General features: G+C 40.4%; 1 protein-coding gene across 1 annotated transcript in view; it reads right to left on the minus strand.

The window, feature by feature from the left end:
- Nucleotides 1-415: 415 nt before the first annotated feature.
- The window catches only part of LOC129655492 (cytochrome P450 4X1), a 49671-nt gene continuing 22628 nt past the window's right edge, over nucleotides 416-27458 (minus strand). The window contains exons 3-12 of the mRNA XM_055585973.1: nucleotides 26832-26876; nucleotides 25250-25377; nucleotides 22215-22342; nucleotides 21975-22129; nucleotides 10312-10418; nucleotides 9478-9665; nucleotides 4164-4297; nucleotides 2716-2780; nucleotides 1876-1955; nucleotides 416-1052 (exon numbers count right to left, since the gene is read on the minus strand). Of these exons, the coding sequence (XP_055441948.1) occupies nucleotides 884-1052; nucleotides 1876-1955; nucleotides 2716-2780; nucleotides 4164-4297; nucleotides 9478-9665; nucleotides 10312-10418; nucleotides 21975-22129; nucleotides 22215-22342; nucleotides 25250-25377; nucleotides 26832-26876 (1199 nt within the window). The 3' untranslated portion in view covers nucleotides 416-883. The remainder of the gene's footprint in view (nucleotides 1053-1875; nucleotides 1956-2715; nucleotides 2781-4163; nucleotides 4298-9477; nucleotides 9666-10311; nucleotides 10419-21974; nucleotides 22130-22214; nucleotides 22343-25249; nucleotides 25378-26831; nucleotides 26877-27458) is intronic.

The raw sequence follows: 27458 nt of genomic DNA on the forward strand, positions 1-27458 counted from the left end.
AATTCCACAGACCATAAAGAAAAGTTTACCTATCTTACTTTGTGAAAATTTAGAAGTCCCATATGATAAAAGACACCATAAATACAGTTTTCAAAAAGGAAAAGAATGGGGGAAAATTACAAATAAAAGTTATAATCAAGGATTATTATCCACAATATGTAAAGAACTTACATGAATCAATAAGAAAAAGATAACTTCATGGAAAAATAAACATAGATGACATATACATTACAGAGAACAAAACACAGATAAACATAAATGGCCAATAAGCATGTTTTGAAAACTAAAAGTAATGTCTCCAATAATAGGAAAAGAGCTAAAAAAATTATAGTATATTCACATTACAGAATTTCATGAAGTCATGATTAGAAATGAGATGTATTTTTATTGAGTGAAAAAAGTAAGAACAATATGGATATGATCCCATAGATAAGAATACGTACATACATATGCATATATGAAATGTACAGGAAAAAGTCTGAAAGAATGCATCCCAAGCTATTCTGTTTTTAGGAAAAGCAGTAGGATCGGGCAGGGAGGTGTGGCTATGTGAAATGGGATTTTTACTTCTTACTCCATAGCTTTTCTAGTGTTGTAAATCTTTTACCGTGAGCATACATTCATCTATTATGAGTGCAATTCTGCAAGAGATTTTAAAACAGCAGAAAATATATGGAAGCCACTTAGAAAATTCTTGATATTTGGCATTAGTAATAACCAGAATCAAACAGAAAAGATGACAAAATCTCTGAATCATACAGAAACAGATCAAGGTGACACCCTAGGTCACCATACTTTGATTGCTCTCTATTTTCCTGGACCTTGAGCTGAAATTTAACTTTAAAACAAAATGTATATAATCATCATGTCCTAGGCTCTAACATTAGGGGAGTTTCTTCAGGTTCAAGTAGATCCCCTTCTTGGGTTTGATGAAAATATGGGGCATGAAGACAATAGGCTTGGTGGGCTCTACTCTCATCTGGAAGCGGAGCAGAATCAAGGCAACAATCACCTTCATCTCAGTTATGGCAAAATTCTGCCCGATGCAGTTCCTGCAGACACCAAGAAAAAGAGAGACCTGAAGAACTGATACTTCTTCTGACGCTTTAATAAGATACTAGAAAAACAAGCCTGTGTTAACAATACATTTGCACATGAAATTCCATACCAACTTTTGGACTTTGGACTTACCTTGTTCCCTGTAAGAATGTGAGCTGGAAGGTTCAAATTGATGTCCTTCCAAAACAAAGTGGCACTTGGAGCTGCTCACAGAATTGTTCCTCCCTCCACCCACCCCCGCCACCGCCATGAAGTTCTAATGTATAATAAAACATGATGACCATAGTTGGTAATACACTGCATTGTAGAACTGAAATTTACTAAGAAAGAAGAACTTAAATGTCCTCTCACACACAAAAAAGGACAAGTATGTAAGCTGAAGAATATGTTAATGAGCTACATGGGAAGGAATCTTCTCACAGTGTATATCGAATCATCATGATGCATATATCACGTGTCTTACAATTTAAGATTCTAATATAAAGATGAAATAAAAGATGAAATAAATTGTTTTTCTGAAAAAGAATCATCTCATCTTTATTGGGAGTGAACCTGCATTGAACCCATAAGCAACAGCTTGCCTTGCTGTTTAGCCTTCTGAGCCATGGATGTATAGGATGCCATGGCAAAGGGTGTTGTCCTTCATGAAACTAATTGACACTTTCAGTGGTTCAAACAGGCACTAAGATCTATCTCATGGTCAGGTGAGAAGATAAGTTTCCATAAAGGAACTTATAGAGCTAGGGGGCTGAAGCGAGAAGGCTGTTCCCAGGTAAACATTTTTATGTGTTTTTAAAAACTTCAAATAGTCCTCACCTTGGTCCAGATGAGAAGGGTAAGTAAGCATGGGAGTGTCTTTTATTATTTTCCTGGGAGAACCTCAAGGGGTCAAAGACCTGAAATGAGAGGGTAACCCCACGACCATCCCCAAAACACCATTAACACATTTCTGAAGCTACTGCTTAGCACTAATCAACAGAAATATCCATGCACCACATATGTAATTTCAAATGTTCTGATATCCACATTTTTACAAGGGGTAATGAATTTTCTAATATAATTTATTTAACAGAAAATATGATCATTCCAACATGAATTCATATACATAATTACTTCAAGAAAATATTTCCTATTTTTTGTACTACAGCTGCAAAATTTTACTTTCCCAGCACATCTCAGTTCTAACCAGCCACATTTCAAGTGCTCCACACCACATGTGGTTAATGGCTACCACCCTGGACAGCACAACTCTAGACCTGCTGACCTTGTCTGGTCTCCCAGGTGATTAGTCTGCTACCCAGACTATGAAAGAGGAAAGCAGAAATACCATGGCCGGCAGTAGTATTTGAACTTTGAAGGTACAAGTGCATCTACTTAGAAGTCAAGCCAAGATGACCTACGTGATCAGTTGTCCAACTTCCCGTTACACATAACAGGTTTGAAACTAGCAGCATATAAAAAAGGAAGTATCTGCACACGTTGTGTTTAGAGTTTCAAGAGACTCAGGTATGCTACAAACCTTCTTTTTGCCTCTTCAGATCCTTTCTCCTCCCTTTCCCAACTTGCTCTGGGCTCCAAACTGACCCACGGGGTTTCCTGTTGGGTTTGACCAATAAAAGGCATTGAAAGGAAATCTGGAGAGTGGGACAGTCGTACCTGTGGGTTTTCCCAGACGTCAGGGTTGTGGTGGAGACCCCAGATACTGAGAACCACGGTCATTCCTGAGAAAGGAAGGAAATAAAAGAGATTGCAGAAAAAAGAGCAAATTGTGAGCTCCTTTTGTACTGCTCTTCAGTAACACTTTTCTTTTTGAAGGGAAAGACTTAGTTCCTGGCAGAGTTCTGTGGGCTGTAGCTGATGCCAGCAGTGAAGGACCCATAAAAAGATGGGGTTTGGTGGCACCTTAGTTTTCAAATCAATGATCTATTTAATACCTGATTCTATCTTAAGGCGCTCTTGGTATCATGTCAAAATGATAGCCTATGTTTATGCTTTCCACTATCCCTAGAAATTGTTTGTGCATCTATTCATGGACTATAAAGTATCCAGACACAACAGATTAGGTACAGTTAGGAACAGAATTGTACTTCCACTGTGCAGATCCAATGACAAGTTTCTGTTGGTGCAGGTCATACATGGAAGTAGGGAATTTTGGCAAATGTTCATGTAGTATGAGGATTTTAAAAAAGACAGAAGAAAAATATATAAAATTTAAAAAATAAAAAAGGAAAAAAGACAGGGGTGAGATAATTTGAGGATTATTGGGTTATCAGAAATAATTTTGGTAAAGTAATTCTAGATCTGTCAACAAAGGGACAGTGACAGGCTGTTGGTACTGATACAAGCAATCCTGTTGGCTTGTTCCTAAGGGCAAGAGTTAATTGAACACTGAAGCAGACTAAGTGGAGGGTATCTCATGTGATCTTTCTGCCTCCCACTTGCCCTGCTCAGATACTTGTGCTGTTCTGAAAAGCACTGGGCTCCAGACGTGGAACCTCTGAGCAAGTTCTAGCTCTGCTCAATGCACTTTGGGATCCCCCAGTGGGTTTTTGGCTACACCAAAAGTATCTGAAAATGCTCTGTAAACTGCAAAACACATATAAGCAATCTGCTAAGAGCGTGTTCCAAGGTGAAAAAGATAAGATAATCTATTTGAAGGCTCTATGTAAACTTTTAAGTGCTGCATACTTACTAGGGTAATATTACTATGATGATGAAGACGAAGACCCTCTTTGGGTCTTCTAGATAAAGATAAAAGTGTTCATCTCCCATGAAGTCTTGCTGGGTGTCAAATGCAGCCAAGCCAGGATTATCTTAGAAACAACATCCCATAATGGAAGAAACCCTGAGTTGGGATTCTGGTGATATAGGTTCTGTTCATAGCTTTGCTTCAAATGACTATATACCTTTGGAAAAGTCTCAGAAACCCACATCTGGTCAAGGTATTACCCACTGAGAACTTAGCAGGTGCCCAACCCTAAGCCAGCTATCCTGAGGTTTGTCTTTTGACTCTTCCAAGAGTTGAGAATCCCTCTGGTCTTTTTCACTGTGGTCCCCAGGATTCAGTGATCTTTAGAAACTTCTTAGGAAAAGAATGCAAAGACCTGCAGGCAAAGAGCGTCCATCTGGAAAGGTAATGGGCTTGCTGAGTTGTCTGGAAATGGACATGGCTGGAGGTGCCAAGCGGAGTGACTCCTTAATGCACATTGTGGTGTATGACATCTCACTCAGTTGGTCCCTGTGAGTACAAGAGAGGGAGCACAGGGAACTCAGACTCCATATTCAGTTTGTAGATACTGACATATTTTTCTATTCAACCTTTGCTCCTGGTCAAAGTCCTTTTACCCATTGGTTTATGTAACAGAATGTTAAAAAGGAATACTTTCTGCCTCAGGATCAGCTGAGGTCCCAGAGGACAAGGGACCATACAGGAGCCACACATCCTCACCTTGAATGTGGAGAAAAGGGAGGGAACCTCTTACACTTTGGTGGGAATGCAAACGGGTGTAGCCACTGTGGCAACAGTATGGAGGTTCCTCAAAGAACTGAAAACAAAGCTACCATACGCTCTTGCAATCTCACTCCTGGGTATATATCTGGAGAACTCTTATTTGAAAAGATACGTGCACCCCAATGTTCATAGAAGCATTATTTACAAGGGCCAAGATATGCAAGTAACCTAAATATCCATCAACAGATGAGTGGATAAAGAAGATGTGCTATATATACACAATGGAATACTACTCAGTCATAAAAAGAATGAAATAATGTCATTTGCAGCAACATGGATGGATCTAGAGATCATCATGCTAAGTGAAATAAGTCAGAAAGAGAAAGACAAATATTATATGATATCACTTACATGTGAAATTTAAAATATGATATAAATGAACTTATTTGCAAAGCAGAAACAGACTCACAGTCAAAGAAAACAAATTTATGATTGTGCATGCTAAGTCGCTTCAGTCGTGTCCCATTCTTTGCGACCCTATGGACTGTGACCCAAAAGGCTCCTCTGTCCAAGGGATTCTCCAGGCAAGAACACTGGAGTTGGTTGCTGTGCCCATCTCCAGGGCATCTTCCTGACACAGGGATCAAACCTGCGTCTCTTTACCTCTCCTACACTGGCAGGTGGGTTCTTTACCACTAGCACCATCAAAGTAAACAAAGTTATGGTTACCACAGGGGTTAAGTGAGGGGAAGAATATTAAAAAGTGCAGTCACTTTGTTGTACACCAGAAACTAACACAACATTATAAATTAACTCTACTTGAAAAAATCCCAAATATCCTCATAATAAAGGGAAGCACTAAACTACTGGTAAAGGATTTGCTGAGAAGATTCCTGAAAACGTTTTGCAATATTTAGCTCATCATATAAATCAAGGAATGGCTAAGGAATGAAGAAAGGAGGCCTCCAAGTTTTGAGAGGGGAAAAAAGATCCTTCCAAAGAACTGCTGGAATGCTGGCGTGCTGTGGAGAATGCTGGAGAGGGGGTTCCCTTCATGTTTAGCAAAGAGGGGATTAAAGAAGATGTTCTGACATGTGCTCCTTAGAGGCTGGGAAGAACAGAACTAGTAGGAAAGACCATGACTCACAACAGACAGAGAGGCAGGGAAAGGAGCAGGGACAAAGCAAGAAGCCTACAGTGAGTCCTATGGGCCCATGAACCAGCAAGAAGGACAGCTTCTGAACCAGCTTGAAGGACACTCTAAGGACAAGAATTTCATTGCCCCGTGAATCATCATCATAAAGTCCCAGTGAGAGAATCTCCAAAAACCTCACTGAGAGTAAAAGGAAGCACCAAGTTTAAAGGGCAAGATGGCAACAGTACCAGTTGCCTCTCTCCTCATCCTCTCTCCCTCCTGGGACCATTTCTGGAAGGGTTGGTAAGCAGAAGCCAACAACAACCCCCCCACTGTAGAGGGTGACTGCAGCCATGAAATTAAAAGATGCTTGCTTCTTGGAAGAAAAGTTATGATCAACCGAGACAGCATATTAAAAAGCAGGGACATTACTTTGCCAACAAAGGTCCGTCTAGTCAAAGCTATGGTTTTTCCAGTAGTCATGTATGGATGTGAGAGTTGGACTATAAACAAAGCTGAGTGCTGAAGAATTGACGCTTTTGAACTATGATATTGGAGAAGACTCTTAAGAGTCCCTTGGACTGCAAGCAGATTCAACCAGCCCATCCTAAAGAAAATCAGTCCTGAATATTCATTGGAAGGACTGATGCTGAAGCTGAAACTCCATTATTCTGGCCACCTGATGCGAAGAACTGATTCATTGGAAAAGACCCTGATGCTGGGAAAGATGGAAGGCAGGAGGAAAAGTGGACGACAGATGGTTGGATGGCATCATTGACTCAGTGGACATGAGTTTGAGCGAGTTCTGGGAACTGGTGATGGACAGGGAGGCCTGGTGTGCTGCAGTCCATGGGGTCACAAAGAGTCGGACATGACTGAGTAACTGAACTGAACTGAACTGAACTGACAACTGCTTCACCCACCTCTGGCTTCCAGACCCAGAGAAGTACTGAATTGGAATAGATGGAGATGCTCCAAGTGGATAACAATTTGAAGTTTTTATTATTACACTGGACCAGACAGCTTAATTATTGAAATGAGACTGCTCTTGTGATTTAAATGGATGGGAACACTATGAGATTCACTCAGAGTTTCACCCCAGTGATGAAAAGTACTTGCCCACACAAGTTTGAAGTATCAGCGGGAGAAGAGTAAAGTTTTTATTTGATCATAGATAGTCAGGTTGGTTCAGTAAAATGACAGCATACATTTGGTCTTTTTGCTTCAGGTATTTTTATTTGTCTTTCTGATTATTTAGCAGGCTTTGGCCATTCGTTAATGTGAAATTTTAATTTTGAACTCTTTCCTCCTCAAGCTCATTATAAGAAGAGGAATTCTGCTTAGCCTAGCACTTTTCATACTTAAGAAAAATAATGCTGTCTATCTCAGCCCTGGTGCAAAAAGATGAGAGGCCTTTTAACCCAATGCAGAAATAGATTGACAAGGAAGCAAATGGAGATGTTGAACAACTTTCTAACTTTTTCAGAAATTTGCTCTTTGTGGTGTGGTTTTATTAGAATTATAAATTTGGGGACTGTTCTGTACAAATTTCATTAAATGTAATGAAAGGCCATTTTTTATTCTCTATAATATGATTGCCATTTCTCTCATTAACATAAATAGTAGCAAAGAGATCCTCTAGAGCGTGTTTTATCACCTGGCAAAGATTTCCTTATAGTTTTGACATTTCACATGGGCCAAACAGGAATAAGAAAAGTCAATATTTGAATTGTGTATATACATGTACCCTAATTGAAGTTAAAATATCTGATTAATATTGGTGTGGGAGGTGATATACACTGTCTCTAAATTCAGTGAATGAATAAAAACTTACTAGTCAACACTGCATCTAGTGCTATATAGATTAGACCTTTGACTTATCGTAGGAAATGACTAGTGTTTTGTTATAAAAAGTAAGATCTCTGCTTCAGTTCAGTTCAGTTGCTCAGTCGTGTCTGACTCTGTGACCCCATGAACTGCAGAACACCAGGCCTTCCTGTCCATCACCAACTCCCGGAGTCCACCCAAACCCATGTCCATCGAGTCGGTGATGCCATCCAACCATCTCATCCTCTGTCATCCCCTTCTCCTCCTGCCCTCAATCTTTTCCAGCATCAGCGTCTTTTCAAATGAGTCAGCTCTTCGCATCAGGTGGCCAAAGTACTGGAGTTTCAGCTTCAACATCAGTCCTTCCAATGAACACCCAGGACTGATCTCCTTTAGGATGGACTGGTTGGATCTCCTTGCAGCCCACGGGACTCTCAAGAGTCTTCTCCAACACCACAGTTCAAAAGCATCAATTCTTCGGCTCTGTTATACCTATATAAATTCATATTTTCCTTTACAAATGTTCTAATTGAGCTGACTTTTACATTTGAAACATGGTATTTTCCCTCTAGTCACTGGGCTGGGTTGTTAGCATCTCTTTCTTTGACCAACAAAACAAATACAATGGCTGCGTTTTCCTTGCAAACAATGTATCTGAGGAGCACATCTATAACCTGGGCTTCACTAACAGAAAGATGTGCTCAAAGTCTAGCCAAATGGAGTTGAAGTTTTCCACCTGACTAACTCCTACCCATCCTGTAAGAGGCAGCTTAAGTGTCAGATCTCCCAATAAGTCTTCCTGGGCCTTCCATGCTAAATCTCTGTGGCCACTAATGTGTATCTCTCTCTTTACCCTCACTATGTTATATTGCAATCAACTATATGGGGATCAGACCTCCCTGGCGGTGCTGTGGATGAGCATCTGCCTGCCAATGCAGGGGACACGGGTTTGATCCCTGGTTCAGGAAGATTCCATATGCCATGGATATGGAAGTTTTCATAAGCCCATGTGCATCACAACGACTGAGCCAGTACTCTAGAGCCTGGGAGCAGCAACTTCCGAAGTCAGCACAGCACAATGAAGAGTAGCCCCTGCCTGCTTCTACAGAAAGTCCATGAATAGCAAAGAAGACCTAGCGTAGCCAAAAATAAATAAATAAATATTTTTAAAAATTAAAAAAAAATATATATATATGGGGACCAGTCTTCTGTACTAGAGTATGAACTCATTGAGGGCAGAACCCACATCAAATCTGGCACCTTTTTATAGTGGCTCAGTACTTAAAGCTTCCCTAGTAGCTCAGCTGGTAAAGAATCTGCCTGCAATGTGGGAGACCTGAGTTCAATCCCTAGGCTGGGAAGAACCCCTGGAGAAGAGAACAGCTACCCACTCCAGTATTCTGGGCTGGAGAATTCTATAGACTGTATAGTCCATGGGGTCGCAAAGAGCAGGACATGACTGAGCGACTTTCAGTTTCACTTTCAGCACTTCAGTGGTACACACTGTACTTGAGTTTAACACATGTGGACTGAGTATGTTTATTATTTTGTTCTAAGTCCAAAGTCCATCCTGAGAAGTGAACAAGGGGATGGGAAAGAACGTCTCCATGAGGCTTAGAAACACAGATATTCACTCAGGTCTTTCAGAAGCACAGCCTCACTGGAGTCCTACCATTCAAGCTGTGGATGCAAATCTAGGGAGATCATATCCCCATTTCCAAAGCGCCAGGGCCTGAGTGAAAGAAAGAAATAGGACCTTTTACACACACACTGACTAAAAAAACAATGAAATAGAAAATTACGGATGAGTGTAAAAGAGAAAGGGATAATTTGGGGCCTTCTAGAAAAAGAGAACAATAGTAGCCTGCCTCTTCTACTCATATATATGTGTGTGTGTGTGTGTGTGTGTGTATGCATATTAAACACTATGATCACCAAGAGGAAAGAATAAAGCAAAATCCCAGGAGGAAAACAAGGAGGAAATGTTTATAGATGCAGATCTTACCAGGTAATGGAAGACCCATCCCCCAGGATGGCTCTGATCTCCTCCCGGCATTTCTCCTGATGCTCAGGGTACAGAGCTAGGTGGTAGAGGAGCCAGGAAATGCCTGCTGATACAGAGTCATGCCCTGCCAACATGAATGTGTTCACCTCGGACCATAGGTCTGCATCTGTGAAGCTATCATTTTCAGCCTAGAAAGAATAGTAGAGATACTTTTATGCAGTGTCAGTTTACAGATGTTTGAAGCCCCAATCAAAACAATGGTTTTAGAGGGAAAAACTAGCTATCAAATAAGAGTTTTCATTTTTATGCAGTTTAACAAATATATAGTTGAGTCATGCTTTGCCCAGGGCATAAAGGAGAACCAAAGACAGATAAGAAAAGCAGGCCCCTGCAATAAGTTCCTGCAATCATTTTGTCAGATTTATCCAGACTTTTCAGCATCTCTTCTTCATTGTTTTATCAGCTCAATCTGATTCACTTTCCTGTGTTTCCCTGAACTACCATGTATCTTTATGATAATCACCAAATCCTGCTGAATTTGTAAAAAATTTAGTCTTATCTGACTCCCTCTAGTGACAGAATTGTAGAATTCAGTTTTTAATCTCAAACTATGCAGCACCAACCATCAATTCAAAAGTACTGTTAAATTTAGTTGATCAATTTTGCTTTTGTCTTCCCTCCTCCCACTCATCTAACTACCCACACAATTAACTAGATACATAAGCAGGCTTAGAATTTGAAAGATTTTGTTTTTTGTCTTCCCTCCTCCCTCTCTTCTAACTACCCACACAATTAATTAGATATATGAGTAGGCTCAGAATTTGAAAGGCTTACCTGAGCAGAAAGGACAATATCCAGGAAGTCCTGGTACTTCCTCTTCTGAGTGTTAGTCTGCTTATTCTCATCCTTGAGGGAATTCCTTCTATTCTTGACTATCTTGTCTAGGGTAGAATAAATATTCCCCATTAACAAAGTGACAGAAAAGTCAATCAAAATAAAATAAATCACAGAAAAAGCCATGACCCCCCCGGAAAGTTTCAAATCTTGTCTAATTTCCTGAAGTTAGAGTGAGTACATTACATTTAAATAGATTTAACTTATGCGGGGGGGCTTCCCTGGTGGCTCAGATGGTAAAATATCCATCTGCAATGCAGGAAACCCAGGTTCAATCACTGGGTCAGGAATATCCCCCCCGGAGAAGGAAACGGCTACCCACTCCAGTATTCTTGCCTGGTGAATCCCATAGACAGAGGAGCCTGGTGGGCTACAGTCCATGGGGTCACAAAGAGTTGGACATGACTAACACTTAATTTATGCAGATGTGTATTTTCCCATCAAATGACAACTTTTGTTCAAAGTTCCAAAGGCAAACACAACAGATGAAAATATACTTTATATAACTAAGTAGGCAATATAATTAAAAAATTAAAAATGTAGGTGCAAGTAACCAATCATTCTTGTCTTTCTCAGTCTAATCTCTCATTTTCATGGAAAAATTATCACATGAAATGGAATGAAAAGAAAAAGACCAGCAAAGAAATGCCAACCTATATATAACTGAAGGGGCTGAAAGGAAAAAAGTACTGGATAGAATATTTAAAATTATAATCCAAGAAAACTGTCTGGAAATAAGAGAAAAATTAAATCTACATATTAAAGGGCTCATACTATGTCTGGAAAAATCTGAACAGAATAACCAATTCTGTTATATATATATTATATATATATATATATATATATATCTCCTAATAAAACTACTTGACATTAAAGGCAGAGAAAAGGAAATTCTCAGAGATTGTAGACAAAAATATCAAATGACTTTTAATGATGATGAATTAAGCTAGCATCATACTTCTCGAGAACAATAAAAAAAATCAAGGCAAGGTTAGAGTATTTAGAAAAACTCAAGGAAACAAAGTGTGAGGCAAAATTTTTATCCAGCAAAACTATCCTTCATGTATCAAGTCTACCAAAAAACTGTTATAAACTTATATGAACTCAGAAAATGCTTTGCTCATGAAGCCCATACTGAGGAATCTATAGTGGATGAGTTTCATCCAACCAAGAAATTATTGGAAAAACTTTATTAAAATAACTGAGGTGGGCCTTTCAAAGATTTAATTCTAGATAACAGAATAAAATAAGGATAAGATGTGGACAGAATAGTAACACATAAGCATTAAAAGTGAAAATAATGCTACTAAAAATAGGAGGAGTAGGGAGGGAAAAAGCTGGCTTAAAATTCAACATTCAAAAAACTAAGATCATGGCATCCAGTCCCATCACTTCATGGCAAACAGATGGGGAAATAATGGAAACAGTGCCAGACTTTATTTTCTTGAGCTCCAAAATCAATGCAGATGGTGACTGCAGCCAGGAAATTGAAAGACACTTGCTCCTTGGAAGAAAAGCTATGACAAACCTATATAGCATGTTAAAAAGCAGAGACATTACTTTGCCAACAAAGACCCGTATAGTCAAAGCTATGTTTTTTCCAGTAGTCATATATGGATGTGAGAATTGGACCATAAAGAAGGTTGAGTGCCAAAGAATTTGTGTTTTTGAACTGTGGTGTTGGAGAAGACTCTTGAGAGTCCCTTGGACTGCAAGGAGATCAAACTAGGCAATCCTAAATGAAATCAATACTGAATATTCACTGGAAGGACTGATGCTGAAGTTGAAGCTCCAATACTTTGGCCACCTGATGCGAAGAGCTGACTCATTAGAAAAGACCCTGATGCTGGGAAAGACTGAAGGCAAGAGGAGAAGGGATGACAGAGGACAAGATAGTTGGATGGCATCACCGACTCAATGCACATGAATTTGAGCAAGCTCAGGGAGATGGTGAAGGACAGGGAAGCCTGGTGTGCTGGAGTCCATGGAGTCCATGTGCAGAGTCAGGCACGACTGAGTGACTGAACAACAAATATCAACAATCACTTTAAACATCAATGGTTTACTACACCAATTAAAAGACAAAGAAGGTCAGAATGCACCTAAAAAACAAGATCCAACTGTATGTTGTCTACAAGCCCACCTTAAATATATAAAGATATACATAGATTATAAGTAAAGGGACAGAGAAAGATATACCATGCTAACTAATCAAAAGAAAGCTGGAGAAGCAATATTAGTTTCAAACAGAAGAGATTTCAGAGAAAAGAAAATATTAGGGATAAAGAAGAGCATTACATAATGACAAAGGGGTCAATTATCCAAGGAGACAATGATCTTTAATGTGCATGTGCCTAACAAAGGAGTCTCAAAATGCATGAGCCAAAAAGTAATGGGGCTCAAGAAGAAATAAATAAATCTACTATCATAGTTGGAGACTTCAATATCCCTCTATCATAATGGACAGATCCAGCAAGCAGAAAACAAGCAAGGATATAGTTGAACTGAACAGTATCATCCATCAACTGAATCTATTTGACAACTATAAAATATCTCATTCAACATGAGAACACTGACCAACATAGACCATACTTAGGGCCATAAACCATAATCTAGACTTTTAAAAATAGAGCTTATAGGACATATTCTTTCAAACCACAATGAAACAGAAATCAGTAATAGAAAGATAATTGGAAAACTCCAAATTATTTGGCAAGTAAACTACACACTTCTAAATAACACATGAGTCATAGACGTAGTCTCAACTTAAAAAATATTTTGAATTAATGAAAATGCAAATACAATTAATCAAAATTGTGAGATACAGTGAAAGCAGTGCTTAAAGGGAAATTTATAGCATTAAAAGAATTATCAGAAAAGAAGAAAGAACTGAAATCAATAATCTAAGCTTCTCCTTTGGGAAACAGGATAAGAAGAAAAAAATTAAGTCCAAACTAACTAAAGGAAAAGACATAATAAAAATCTGAGCAGAAAGCAATAAAACTGAAATAAGAAATAAAGAGACAAAATCAATGAAACCAAAAGTTGGTTCTTAGAAAAGATCAATAAAGTTGATAAATCTCTAGCCAGGTTAACTAAGGAAAAAAGAGAAAAGACAAAACTGCTATTATTAGGTATAAGAGGAACCATCACTTCTGAGCCTATGGATATTAAAAAGAGAATAAGGAAATATTATGAACAACTCCATGCTTACAATTTGATAACCTAGTTGAAATGGGTCAATTTCCTGAAAGACACAACCTACCAAAAGTCAAAAGAGAAATAGCTAATCTGAATAGACCTCTATCTATAAAACAGTTTTAGTCAATAATTAACAACCTTCCAAACCAGAATGGACCAGACTTGGTTGATTTCCTTGGTGATTTCTACCAAACATTTAGGAAAGAAATCCTGCCAATTCTCTACAATCTCTTCCAGAAAAATAGAAGCAGAGGGAGTACTTCCTGACTAATTTTATGAGACCAGCCATTATTTTCACTCCTAAACTGAGACAGGCCTGGAATCTGGGACCCTTTGTTGCAGTGCTGAAAAGCTTGTACCTGGACACATCTCTTCTCAAGCTACAGTATACAAAGAAACTATATGGGACTAAAAATTATTGTGTGCATGTACAGTTAGGGCAAACTCTAGACCAAAAGATATAAAATAGACAAACCAAAACCAAAACCCATCTGCTGTTTCTGAAGGACCTGGAGCAAAAACTGGGTGTCGAAGCAAAAGCAGGGTGTTCCGCAGGGTGCCCTGCACTCAACAACACAAAGGATGGGCAAACCACCTAAACCACCCTTCCAGCCAGACCCCTGGACACGCTCCTATTGTCACCCCACGTAAGAAACAAGCTCAGCCACCCGCCTTGGGGACCAAACAAGGGAGCCTGTTACTTGTTTCGGTTATCCTCCTGGAGCCCCAATGAAGGCTTGACTGAATTTCTTGTCTGGCTTCCAGTCAATTTCTATTGGCTGGGGAAGACCAAGAACCCCGGTGGGTATCAAAACCAAATAAAGACATTACAATAAAGGGAACATTTTGGAGGATAATTTGGTGGATTCTTACAAAACTAAACTTATCCTTACCATGCCATCTCTAATCATCCTCCTCGGTATTTACCCAAAGGAGCTGAAAACTTAAGTTCATACAAAAACCTGTGCACAAATGTTTATAGAGACTTTATTCAAAATTGTCGAAACTTTGGTTTTTGAAAGCAACTAAGCAAACTATTGTTTGCCTTCAATTGGTAAACAAACTGTGATACACTCACAAGTGAAAGTGAAAGTCGCTCAGTTGTGTCTGACTCTTTGCCACCCCATGGACTTCACAGTCCATGGAATTCTCCAGGCCAGAATACTGGAGTGGGTAGCCTTTCCCTGCTCCAGGGATCTTCCTAACCCAGGGATCGAACTCAGGTCTCCTGCATTAGAGGTGGATTCTTTACCAGCTGAGCCACAAGGGAAGCCCTTATACAATAAAATAGAATTGAACAATAAAAATAAATGCACTATCAAGCCATGAAAATACATGGAAGAACTTTAGATGCATATTGCTAAGTGAAAAAAACCAATCTAAAAAGGTTACATATAGTATGATTCCAGTTAATGACATGGAAGAGGCCAAAGTATAGAGACAGTAAAAAAATTAGTGGTTGCCAGGGGTGTGGCACAAAGGAAGGAGGGCTAAGTAGGTGGAGCACAGGGGAGTTTTAAGGGCAGTGAAACTATGCTGTATGATACTGTAATGGTGGAAACATATCATTACATATTTGTCAAAATCCAGAGAGTGTACACATAAAGAGTGAACCCTACACTATGGACTTTAGTTAATAATAATGGCTCAAGAGGGCTTCCCTGGTGGCCCAGTGGTTAAGAATCTGCCTTGCAACACAGGGGACACCACTGGTCCAGAAAAATCCCACATGCCAGAGGCCAACTAAGCCCATGTAGCACAACCACTGACCCTGTGCCCTGGAGACCACCAGCCACAACTACTGAAGCCCATGTGCTTAGATCTTGTGTTTCTCAACAAGAGAAGCCACTGCAATGAGAAGCCCACGAAGCACAAGTAGAGAGTAGCCCCTGCTGGCCACAACTAGAGAAAGCCCATGTGCAGCAGTGAAGACTCAGTGCAGCCAAAAATAAATAAATAAAATAAATAAATATGTATGTAAAATAATTTGGAGAGGGCAATGGCACCCCACTCCAGTACTCTTGCCTGGAAAATCCCATGGATGGAGGAGCCTGGTAGGCTACAGTCCATGCTAAGTGTTGGACACGACTGAGCGACTTCACTTTCACTTTTCACTTTCATGCATTGGAGAAGGAAATGGCAATGCACTCCAGTGTTCTTGCCTGGAGAATCCCAGGGACAGGGGAGCCTGGTGGGCTACCATCTATGGGGTCGCACAGAGTCGGACACAACTGAAGTGACTTAGCAGCAGCAGCATGTAAAATAATAATGGCTCACCCATTATAAGAAATACACCATACTTATACAAGATGTTAATAAGGGAAAGTATGTATATAGGGGGTGGTGAAGAAGCAGCAATATATGGGAACTCTGTGCTTTCTGCTTAATTTTTCTATAAGCCTAAAACCCCCTGAAAAATACCTTATTAATTAAAAAAATACTACAAAGTCTCTTTAATTGATTCAGTGTGATTTACCACACAAATAGATAGACCAATGGATAGAAAAGAAAGTGAAGAAATAGATCCAAGTACATATGAAGAAATAGGTCCAAGTACATTAGAATATGATAAAAGTGGTTACCTCAAACTGACTGGAAAAGATGGAACTTTTTAATAAATGGTGATAGGACAATTGGATAATCATTTGGAAATATTAAAGCACCTCTGTCAAGAGTCTTACTATCATCAAGTGGGTTTATATCAGGGAAACAGCTAAACATCCTACAATGCACTGGACAGCTCCTCACTGTCTGGATAACAAAGATTTAGCTAGCCCCATGGAGAAGGCAATGGCACCCCACTCCAGTACTCTTGCCTGGAAAATCCCATGGATGGAGGAGCCTGGTGGGCTGCAGTGCATGGGGTCGCTAAGAGTCAGACACGACTGAGCGACTTCACTTTATTTTTTCGCTTTCATGCATTGGAGAAGGAAATGGCAACCCACTCCAGTGTTCTTGCCTGGAGAATCCCAAGGACGGGGGAGCCTGGTGGGCTGCCGTCTATGGGGTCACGCAGAGTCGGACACGACTGAAGCGACTTAGCAGCAACAGCAAATGTCATTAGTGCCATAATTGAGGTATTCTGGAATAGGGGAAGGTTTTTGACTATTGCTCAAAATCTAGATGCAGTAAAAGAAAATATAAATAAATTTGACTAATGGAAAATTTTGAAAAGTTTTTATTTTTCACCAATTTAACATTTCAGTTCAGTTCAGTTCAGTCACTCAGTCATGTCCAATTCTTTGCAACCCCATGAATCGCAGCACGCCAGGCCTCCCTGTCCATCACCAACTCCTGGAGTTTACCCAAACTCATGTCCATCGAGTCGGTGATGCCATCCAGCCATCTCATCCTCTGTTGTCCCCTTCTCCTCCTGCTCCCAATCCCTCCCAGCATCAGGATCTTTTCCAATGAGTCAACTCTTCGTATGAGGTGGCCAAAGTATTGGAGTTTCAGCTTCAGCATCAGTCCTTCCAATGAATACCCAGGACTGATCTCCTTTAGGATGGACTGGTTGGATCTCCTTGCAGTCCAAGGGACTCTCAAGAGTCTTCTCCAACACCACAGTTCAAAAGCATCAATTCTTCGGCACTCAGCTTTCTTCACAGTCCAACTCTCACATGCATACATGACCACTGGAAAAACTATAGCCTTGACTAGACAGACCTTTGTTGGCACAGTGATGTCTCTGTTTTTGAATATGCTTTCTAGGTTGGTCATAACTTTCTTTCCAAGGTGTAAGCATCTTTTAACTTCATGGCTGCAAGCACCATCTGCAGTGATTTTGGAGCCCAAAAAATAAAGTCTGACACTGTTTTCACTGTTTCCCCATCTATTTCCCATGAAGGGATGGGACCAGATGCCATGATCTTCATTTTCTGAATTTTGAGCTTTAAGCCAACTTTTTCACTCTCCACTTTCACTTTTATCAAGAGGCTTTTTAGTTCCTCTTCACTTTCTGCCATAAGGGTGGTGTCATCTGCATATCTGAGGTTATTGATATTTCTCCCAGCAATCTTGATTCCAGCTTGTGTGTCATCCAGCCCAGCGTTTCTCGTGATGTACTCTGCATAGAAGTTAAAGAAGCAGGGTGACAATATACAGCCTTGATGTACTCCTTTTCCTATTTGGAGCCAGTCTGTTGTTCCATGTCCAGTTCTAACTATTGCTTCCTGACCTGCATACAGGTTTCTCAAGAGGCAGGTCAGGTGGTCTGGTATTCCTATCTCTTTCAGAATTTTCCACAGTTTATTGTGATCCACACAGTCAAAGGCTTTGGCATAGTCAATAAAGCAGAAATAGATGTTTTTCTGGAACTCTCTTGCTTTTTCACAGATCCAGCGGATGTTGGCAATTTGATCTCTGGTTCCTCTGCTTTTTCTAAAACGAGCTTGAACATCAGGAAGTTCGTGGTTCATGTATTGCTGAAGCCTGGCTTGGAGAATTTTAAGCATTACTTTACTAGCGTGTGAGATGAGTGCAAGTGTGTGGTAGTTTGAGCATTCTTTGGCATTGCCTTTCTTTGGGATTGGAATGAAAACTGATCTTTTCCAGTCCTGTGGCCACTGTTGAGTTTTCCAAATTTGCTGGCATATTGAGTGCAGCACTTTCACAGCATAATCTTCCAGGACTTGAAATAGCTCCACTGGAATTCCATCACCTCCACTAGCTTTGTTCGTAGTGATGCTTTCTAAGATCCACTTGACATCACATTCCAGGATGTCTGGCTCTAGGTGAGTGATCACACCATCATGATTATCTGGGTTGTGAAGATTTTTTTTTTTTGTACAGTTCTTCTGTATATTCTTGCCATCTCGTCTTAATATCTTCTGCTTCTTTAGGCCCATACCATTTCTGTCCTTTATCGAGCCCATCTTTGCATGAAATGTTCCCTTGGTATCTCTAATTTTCTTGAAGAGCTCTCTAGTCTTTCCCATTCTGTTGTTTTCCTGTATTTCTTTGCATTGATCACTGAGGAAGGCTTTCTGATCTCTCATTGCTATTCTTTGGAACTCTGCATTCAGATGCTTATATCTTTCCTTTTCTCCTTTGCTTTCTGCTTCTCTTCTTTTCACAGCTATTAGTAAGGCCTCCCCAGACAGCCATTTTGCTTTTTTGCATTTCTTTTCCATGGGGTACGGTGGCTGTGATGGACCGTGCAGAAGCATGCCGAGAGGAGCTACCTCAAGCCCAAGGTCAGGGGCGGCGACCGAGAGCGCCAGGCTGTGACGGGGCAGGAGCAGCCAAGAGGAGCTACCCCATGTCCGAAGTCAGGGGCAGCGGCTGAGAGGAGCTACCCATGTCCGAGGTCAGAGGCTGCGGCTGAGAGGAGCAACCCCTCATTCAAGGAGCAGTGGCTGCATGGGCCCTGGGGGGCTGAGAGGGGCTACTCCACATTCTTGGTCAGGAGGGGCGAGCTCGTCAAAGGTAAGGAGCAGAGGCTGCGCTTTGCTGGAGCAGCCGTGAGGAGATACCCCACGTCCAAGGTAAGAGAAACCCAAGTAAGATGGTAGGTGTTGCGAGAGGGCATCAGAGGGCAGACACACTGAAACTATAATCACAGAAAACTAGTCAATCTGATCATATGGACCACAGCCTTGTCTAACTCAATGAAACTAAGCCATGCCATGTGGGGCCACCCAAGATGGACGGGTCATGGTGGAGAGGTCTGACAGAATGTGGTCCACTGGAGAAGGGAATGGCAAACCCCTTCAGTATTCTTGCCTTGAGAACCCCATGAACAGTATGAAAAGGCAAAAAGATAGGACACTGAAAGAGGAACTCCCCAGGTCGGTAGGTACTCAATATGCTACTGGAGATCAGTGGAGAAATAACTCCAGAAAGAATGAAGGGATGGAGCCAAAGCAAAAAGAATACCCAGCTGTGGATGTGACTGGTGATAGAAGCAAGGTCCAATGCTGTAAAGAGCAATATTGCATAGGAACCTGGAATGTTAGGTCCATGAATCAAGGCAAATTGGAAGTGGTCAAACAGGAGATGGCAAGAGTGAACGTTGACATTCTAGGAATCAGTGAACTAAAATGGACTGGAATGGGTGAATTTAACTCTGATGACCATTACATCTACTACTGTGGGCAGGAATCCCTCAAAAGAAATGGAGTAGCCATCATGTTCAACAAAAGAGTCCAAAATGCAGTACTTGGATGCAATCTCAAAAAAGACAGAATGATCTCTGTTCGTTTCCAAGGCAAACCATTCAATATCACAGTAATCCAAGTCTATGCCCCAACCAGTAACGCTGAAGAAGCTGAAGTTGAACAGTTCTATGAAGACCTACAAGACTTTTAGAACTAACACCCAAAAAAGATGTCCTTTTCATTATAGGGGACTGGAATGCAAAAGTAGGAAGTCAAGAAACACCTGGAGTAACAGGCAAATTTGGCCTTGGAATACAGAATTAAGCAGGACAAAGGCTAATAGAGTTTTGCCAAGAGAATGCACTGGTCATAGCAAACACCCTCTTCCAACAACACAAGAGAAGACTCTACACATGGACATCACCAGATGGTCAACACCGAAATCAGATTGATTATATTCTTTGCAGCCAAAGATGGAGAAGCTCTATACAGTCAGCAAAAACAAGACCAGGAGCTGACTGTGGCTCAGATCATGAGCTCCTTATTGCCAAATTCAGACTTAAATTGAAGAAAGTAGGGAAAACCACTAGACCATTCAGGTATGACCTAAATAAAATCCCTTATGATTATACAGTGGAAGTGAGAAATAGATTTAAGGGACTAGATCTGATAGACAGAGTGCCTGATGAACTATGGACTGAGGTTGGTGACATTGTACAGGAGACAGGGATCAAGACCATCCCCATGGAAAAGAAATGCAAAAAGCAAAATGGCTGTCTGGGGAGGCCTTACAAATAGCTGTGAAAAGAAGAGAAGTGAAAAGCAAAGGAGAAAAGGAAAGATATAAGCATCTGAATGCAGAGTTCCAAAGAATAGCAAGGACAGATAAGAAATTTAACATTTAATTTCCCCCTAATGTTCTGCATTTTGTTTTTTCATCATAAATAGGCAATAGCAAGAGAATGTGAATAATTGTTTTCACTAAGTTCTGTGTAGATGCCTACAAATCCACTCCTGTTTCCTCTAATATTTAAATATTAATATTTTTGGTGTGGGCCATGATACAAACAGGTTTGATAACTACTGTTATACCGAAAGCTCATTTGTGTCTTAGATGATTTCTAATCTGCTTATCTGTATGTCCTTACAATATCTATATATATGTGTCTCCATATGTATGCATGTGTAGGTGTGTCTTGCAAGTTTCTTGGAACAAATGTATTTTATATTTAACATTTATTCAGTTCCAGGGCCTGTCTTAAGTGCTTTACATATATTAACATATTTAATCATCATCACAAAACAATGAGATAGGTTTTTTTTATCTTCATTTTACAGATAACCCTGAGACAGAACAGTAACTTGCCCAAAGTCATACTGCTACTCAGTGGTGGAGCTGAGGAAGGATTAATGAATGGCCTGATAAATATTCTCTGTTTTGGTGTTCATGAAAAGTAGTGTTGAATTGCTTAAAAACTTAATCGATTTCAACTTTTGTTTATGTTTTGCTAAAACTATTTATTTTCGAATGAAGCTTCTTTTATTTTATTTTTTTATTGGGGTAAGAATACTTAACAAGATCTACCTAAAGCACAATGTTGTTCACTATAGGTACTATGTTGTACAGCAGATCTTTAGAACTTATTCATCTTGCCTAACTACTTTATACCCATTGAACAGTCCCCCAGGGGGTCCTTTTATTTTTAATGTATGTCCATGTTTACTCTGTTCCTCCATTTATTCCTATGTTGCCTGAATATTTTTAGCTTGTCATTACTATGACAATCACTATGCAAAAAGCCATGCCAGGTACGCTATAAAATGTTAAGTGCCCACTTGCTATGTTATATTTGTATTAATAAAAACTGCATATAATATAATAAAAATGGTGTAATATATAGAAAGGGCTTCTCTTGTGGCTCAGCTGGTAAAGAATCCGCCTGCAATGTGGGAGACCTGGGTACAATCCCTGAGTTGGGAAGATCCCCTGGAGAAGGGAAAGGCTACCCACTCCAGTATTCTGGCCTGGAGAATTCCATGGACTGTATAGTCCATGAGGTCACAAAGAGTTGGACACAACTGAGTGACTTTCACTTTCACCTATATAGAAAAATTCAGATAAGACTATTACTGTGGATACAGCAAACTCTTCTATAGAAATTGTTTCATTTGAGCCATGTTCCTATAAAAGCTCCATTAAGAACAAGAATTCTTTCCCTTTTCACACTGAGACCTGTTCCTCTAGAGAGACAGAATACAACTGAGACAGTGTATAGACTTGGACAATCCAAACTCAAGAAATACCTGTATGCTGATGCAATATCTTGTTTACCTTCCGCAATCGGTGGCCCATAGGACTTAATTTGAAAATTAGGTCATAGTGATAAAAGTAATTGAACATGCGTTGCATAAGGATATTGCTGCCATCACGTGTTGCTTTTACATAATAATCATGGGAGCTAGAAGAGGGAGTGGAGATAATATGTCAATAAATGGCTCAGATAATGCAAATGAGGTTTTTTGTTTTCCCCTCCTGTAACTGACCTGTCTGTTTGGCAGTTGGTTTCCCAGCTGAAAATACATTTCATGAGTACGTCCAGGGTCATCAAGTTGATGTGCTCATAGATTTCCAGAAGTGTATTCTGAGAGCCACAAATCTTCTCCCACTTATCCTGGCACAGGAGGTCAAGATCAACATCATCATCATCATCAAAATGCTTTTATCTGAAAGTTCCTCCCTGACACTTCTCTTACCATGTGACAGAGACAATTCTGACTTAGCAGGGGTCAAAGGTCATATAAGTAAATGTTAACCTGAAATAGCTGCCCCTTATTTCACCAGTAAAATGGGTTTATTTAGGCACAGCAAAGAATTGAAGTTCAGGACATGCAATCACGGTGCATGCGTGCTCAGTTGTGTCCAACTCTTTGTGACCCCATGGACTGGAGCCCACCAGGCTCCTCTGTCCATGAGATTTCCCAGGCAAGAATACTGGAGTGGGTTGCCATTTCCTCCTCCAGGGGATCTTCCTGACTTCAGGGATCAAACCCGAGTCTCCTGCATCTCTTGCATTGTAGGTGGATTCTTTACCAGTGAGTCACCTGGGCAAGTCAGGAGAAAAAAGGACAGGAACAGTTATAGAGGAGAAGGAGGACTTGGGGGAGCTGTTATAAACAAAGAGTCGGTTGAAGGAAACTGGGAGATTAGAGTGCAGTGGTTTTTCATTGTCCAAGTTGTATTAGTCTCATTAACCGGGCTGTTATGGGTAAGGAGAAATTCTTCTTTTCTTTTGCTGGATAGTAAAGTAGTAACCTTCTTCCTGTTGGACATGCAAAGGTAGGTTTCTTCCGATTGGATCTGCAGTTGACCTTTAGTGGTAGGACGTGAGAGCTCCCCTTCTGGCTTCCTGACTCCATTTTAAATGAGATTTCTGTTTACTAATTTTCACATAAATAAGCCAAGTGCTTACTTGGCATGAGGAAGGGAAAAACGCACCCAACTAAATGAGAAAAAGCATGGAACAATCCAGGTATCTGGTAAATGGCTGAGGTAAGTATTTTTGGCCTTCCAATTATTATCACAACTCTTGTTTTAGAACAGATCAGGGTTCCAGTAAAACAGATAATCTCACACAAACCCATAATTACAAGGGTTCTCCCCAGGGCTTCCTCCTTCTTCAGTCCCCAGATTGCTAGATACCCCACCTATCACTACTCTCAACCACTATAGCTACCCTTAAAAATAAACTTGGAATTAAAAATAACTTTTTTTTGATGTAGAAGTGGGGAACAGAGATAAGCAGTGAATAGGAGCGGCTGCTGGGAGGTGGCTCTCAGCCAAGCACTGCCTGTGTCCACTCTACTTCCGCCCCCAAATGACCCACTTCCACTCCCAAGACGTTTTGTGCCTTAAACTGTCACAAAGTTCCCTGCTGAAAATGCATTCATCATAATAAGCATTCTTTGTGTAAAAAATACAAATAAATCTACATGTTCTAAGTTTAGATCAAGCTATATTTGTTGAGCACCCATGCCTACAGCTGGGTGCTAAGGATTTGGAGGCCACAGAAAAAAAGGCAAAGAAATTGAAAAAAATCTTTTACCCAAGTGTGAATTGTTTAGTCAGTTGCTTTCATCCTGAGGGCTTCCCAGGTGGCACTAGTGGTAAAGAATCCACCTGCCAATGCAGGAGATGCAAGAGACACAGGTTTGATCCCTGGGGTGGGAAGATTCACTGGAGTAGGAAATGGCAACCCTTTCCAGGATTCTTACCTGGAAAAGTCCATGGACAGAGAAGCCTGGTGGGCTACAGTCCAGGCGGCTGCAAAGAGTCGGACATGGCTGAGGATTATGTAAGGTTTACTGAGTACAAAAAGTGAGTTTGCTAATACAATATTGTTAATCAATTATATTTCAATGAGAATTCTATAAAAATAAATAAAATAAAATGAAACCTACAGGAATACCAAAAAAAGGGGGATCTAGAAGAAATGAGATCAAAAGAGGCTCTCCAGAGACACTTTGCAACAAAGCAGGGGAGGAGCTGTAAGAGGAGTCTTGGGAAAATATGCAACTGAGAAGCAAGAAAGATAGAAATGGTTCATCAAACTGTTGATAAACTCAAATATCACCACAGGCTGATTTGCAACTGTGCATAAAACTGCACAGCACCAGACTTGGAAAGCATGCCCTCTCTAGCCTGTACTTCTAGGTTTCTGCCTTGAGAAAGCACAACGAACATTTTAGTCACAATCCCAGTCAATTTCAGGTTAAATCCGCTTTTGTGAGCTTGGCTGAGGACCCAGCCAACCAGGTAGTAACAGTGGTTCTCTCTTGGGAAAGGGATGGGTTTGCAGATGTAGGTGGAGGGCAACTTTGGCTCTGTTTGTGGTGTTTGAAGCATTATAATGAAACTGTATTAATGAATTACTTGTCTTATTTTCAAGTGTGTACAATTTAAAAATCAAAAATATGCCATGTACAAGTGGAATTTTGGACTAGAACTCATTTATAAATCAGGGACCACCCACAGGAATATTCTGCAACATCCTTCTGCCCCTTTGGCCAAGCACAGGTCAGCTCCTAATGATACTCCACTACCTGCAAGAGGATTCTTTCTAGGTCCTTTATGGCCTTCAGGCAAGTCTATTCCAACCTTCAAACTTTTACTCCTGCTAACTCATTGTGCCTAAAATGCCCTGATCCATATTATCCATATATTCAAGTCCAGCTCATATTTCATAGTAAATTTGAGTCCCCCAGAGCTATTATAGCTGCTTCTAGTTTCCTTACTTGTCACCACAGCACTTATTATCTGAGTCTTACCACTTGGTACTTGGTTTATTGCCATAAGATCTCAAAATATACCTAAGATGGATGACCAGACCTTCATCTTCTTTTATCATCCAAAGAACGATAGCAAAGGCTTACATGGACTCTCATTGCTTGGTGGGTACTTGTACATTGGGTAATTTCTAGAAATCATCCTCATTTGACTTTCACTACCCACTAAACAGATATCTGATACATTCGCTGTAGCGTTTTGCAACACGCCAGAGCACTTTCATCCCTTCACTTACCAGCATGATGTTCACAGATTGAGCCATCACCTTGACAAACGATTTCAAGGTATTAAAATGGAATCCAGGAGTTAGTAGACGACGGTGCTGAGACCATTTGGGTCCATCCAAATTCACTAGTCCTTTTCCTTGAGAAATTAAAGGCACAAAACCACATGCCATTTTATTAGGTGAGATGGGGAAGGACAGCTGAGGAACATAGACATCATGGAGCGACTGTTGGTGCACACTGGTGACATAGTGGAATGTCAAAGTAGTGCTCGTACATTAAGGATGGAGTGAGTTTTGATGCTTACACCTGGGATGGATGTATTTAGCACTGTAAGAAAGATCCTGAGTTTTGAAGCTGGATAAGCATGCTAATCCTGAAATCACCAGTTACTACCTGGTAGTAATTAAGTTATGTAACCTCCCTGGAGTTTGGTTTTCTCAATGCGAAATTGTGATAATAAATACCTACTTTACTGGGTCCCTGTGCAGATTAAATGAAGGCATATACATAAGGCGCCTAGCTTGGTCCCAGTAAAGGCACAACAAATATTTATCTCCTATCTATTCAAAACCAATCCATAAACTGCTGTCTGAAATTTCGCTGACACAAAATTCACAAGCAACTAGATAAGAGGTTTAAGTCTGTCTTCGGCTACCCTCTCCTTCAGTGTTAGTCTGTGCTTCACACCTGTAAGTGATACAAAGTGAAAAGACTCGTCAAACCTGAGGCCCATAATCTTCTGTTACCAGAGAGGTAAAGATTTGGCTTTAAAAGAACCTTAAAGTTTATTAATATATAATTGCCATCATTCATTGAGTGCTTATAACATGCCAGGCTTGCGATAGATGCATGCTCCAACACTGATACAATGCCAGCCATTACATTAAAGTGGCTAAAATGAAAATATGTGTTTCATTCAATCCTCACAATAGCCCAGAGATGTTATTCTCATCTTTATTTTCAAAGATGAGGAAACAGAGGCTTAGAGAAATTAGATGACTTCTCCAAGATCACTCAACTAGTTAGTGGGGATAGGGGAAGGGCAGGATTCAAATTCAAGTAGCTCTGAATCCAAAACCTATATTCTTTCATTTAATTACTTCCTTGTCTAACATAAATGCCAATTATATAACTAAAAAGCTTAATTTGTAATTAAGCTTGGAATTTGTAATTAAGCATGGAATATTTTCAAACTGCAGTTTGAAGCAAAACTTTACTGATTTGCATATGGAAATACAGAACCTCCAAAAAGAAAAGGAAAGATCCGAGAAAACAAGAGAGAAGAAAGAATAAAATAAATAATGTGGATGGTAAGGCTGCAGTTTTAAAGACAAGAGATGGGACAGATTTACAGACAGGCTGTCTTGCAAATGAGACTTTGGCAGAGAAATTGACAAGGAGGGTTCCTAGGAAGTTGCACTGTGCTGACGTTAGGACTTCCTCTTGACCTTCCCCCTAGAAAACTCCTAGTATAGATCTACCATATTCTCAATGCTTTTGAAGTCTAATTTGAGTTTTCTTGGCAAGCTCTACTATACAGATGGGGCTTCAAGAAAGAGTGGGTCACCTCCTTCATTTGCACATACATACCAATGCTTGAAGTCATGAACCTATACATGAAGTTGGACTTGGGATCTGTAGAGTCAAGCAGAGGAAACAAAAGACAACATTAGAGGAAAATCACCAAAGCTGGGGAAGGTTCTCTTCATTTGCGAAACTAACCACAAACAGTGAGCAAAAGGGAGCCCGGGGCTCACTCCCTGCAGCCCTTGGCTGTCTTGGCTTAGGAAGCTGACAACAGCAGCTCCAGGAGGCAGACGGTACACAAATCCAGATTCTTTCCTTGTCTCCACTTCCTCCAGCAGAAACAGATTGCCCAAAGGTTGCAAAGTGTCCAGCACAGGAGTTGGGACAAAATATCACATCTTTTTTGGAAAGCAAATTAACTACTAGAGCCGGGACCTGCAGAACCTGGAGAAGGAGAACCCTGAAAGGGTTCTCCTGAACTCTAGCATGAGGGTGTTTTACAGCTCTTGTCCTTTACAAGATGAATATGAGACAAATCAGAGCTCTGGGACTGGGAGACACAGAGGCTTTCAGGGAAAGGCTGCTTTTATAAGGTTTTACTAAGAGTAAGGGAGGTAATGGGGCTTCCTGGGTGGTGCTAGTGGTAAAGAACACACTTGGCAACACAGGAGACTTAAGAGACGTGGATTC

This window comes from Bubalus kerabau, chromosome 6 (assembly GCF_029407905.1).
Source record: "Bubalus kerabau isolate K-KA32 ecotype Philippines breed swamp buffalo chromosome 6, PCC_UOA_SB_1v2, whole genome shotgun sequence".
Classification (NCBI taxonomy): domain Eukaryota; kingdom Metazoa; phylum Chordata; class Mammalia; order Artiodactyla; family Bovidae; genus Bubalus; species Bubalus kerabau.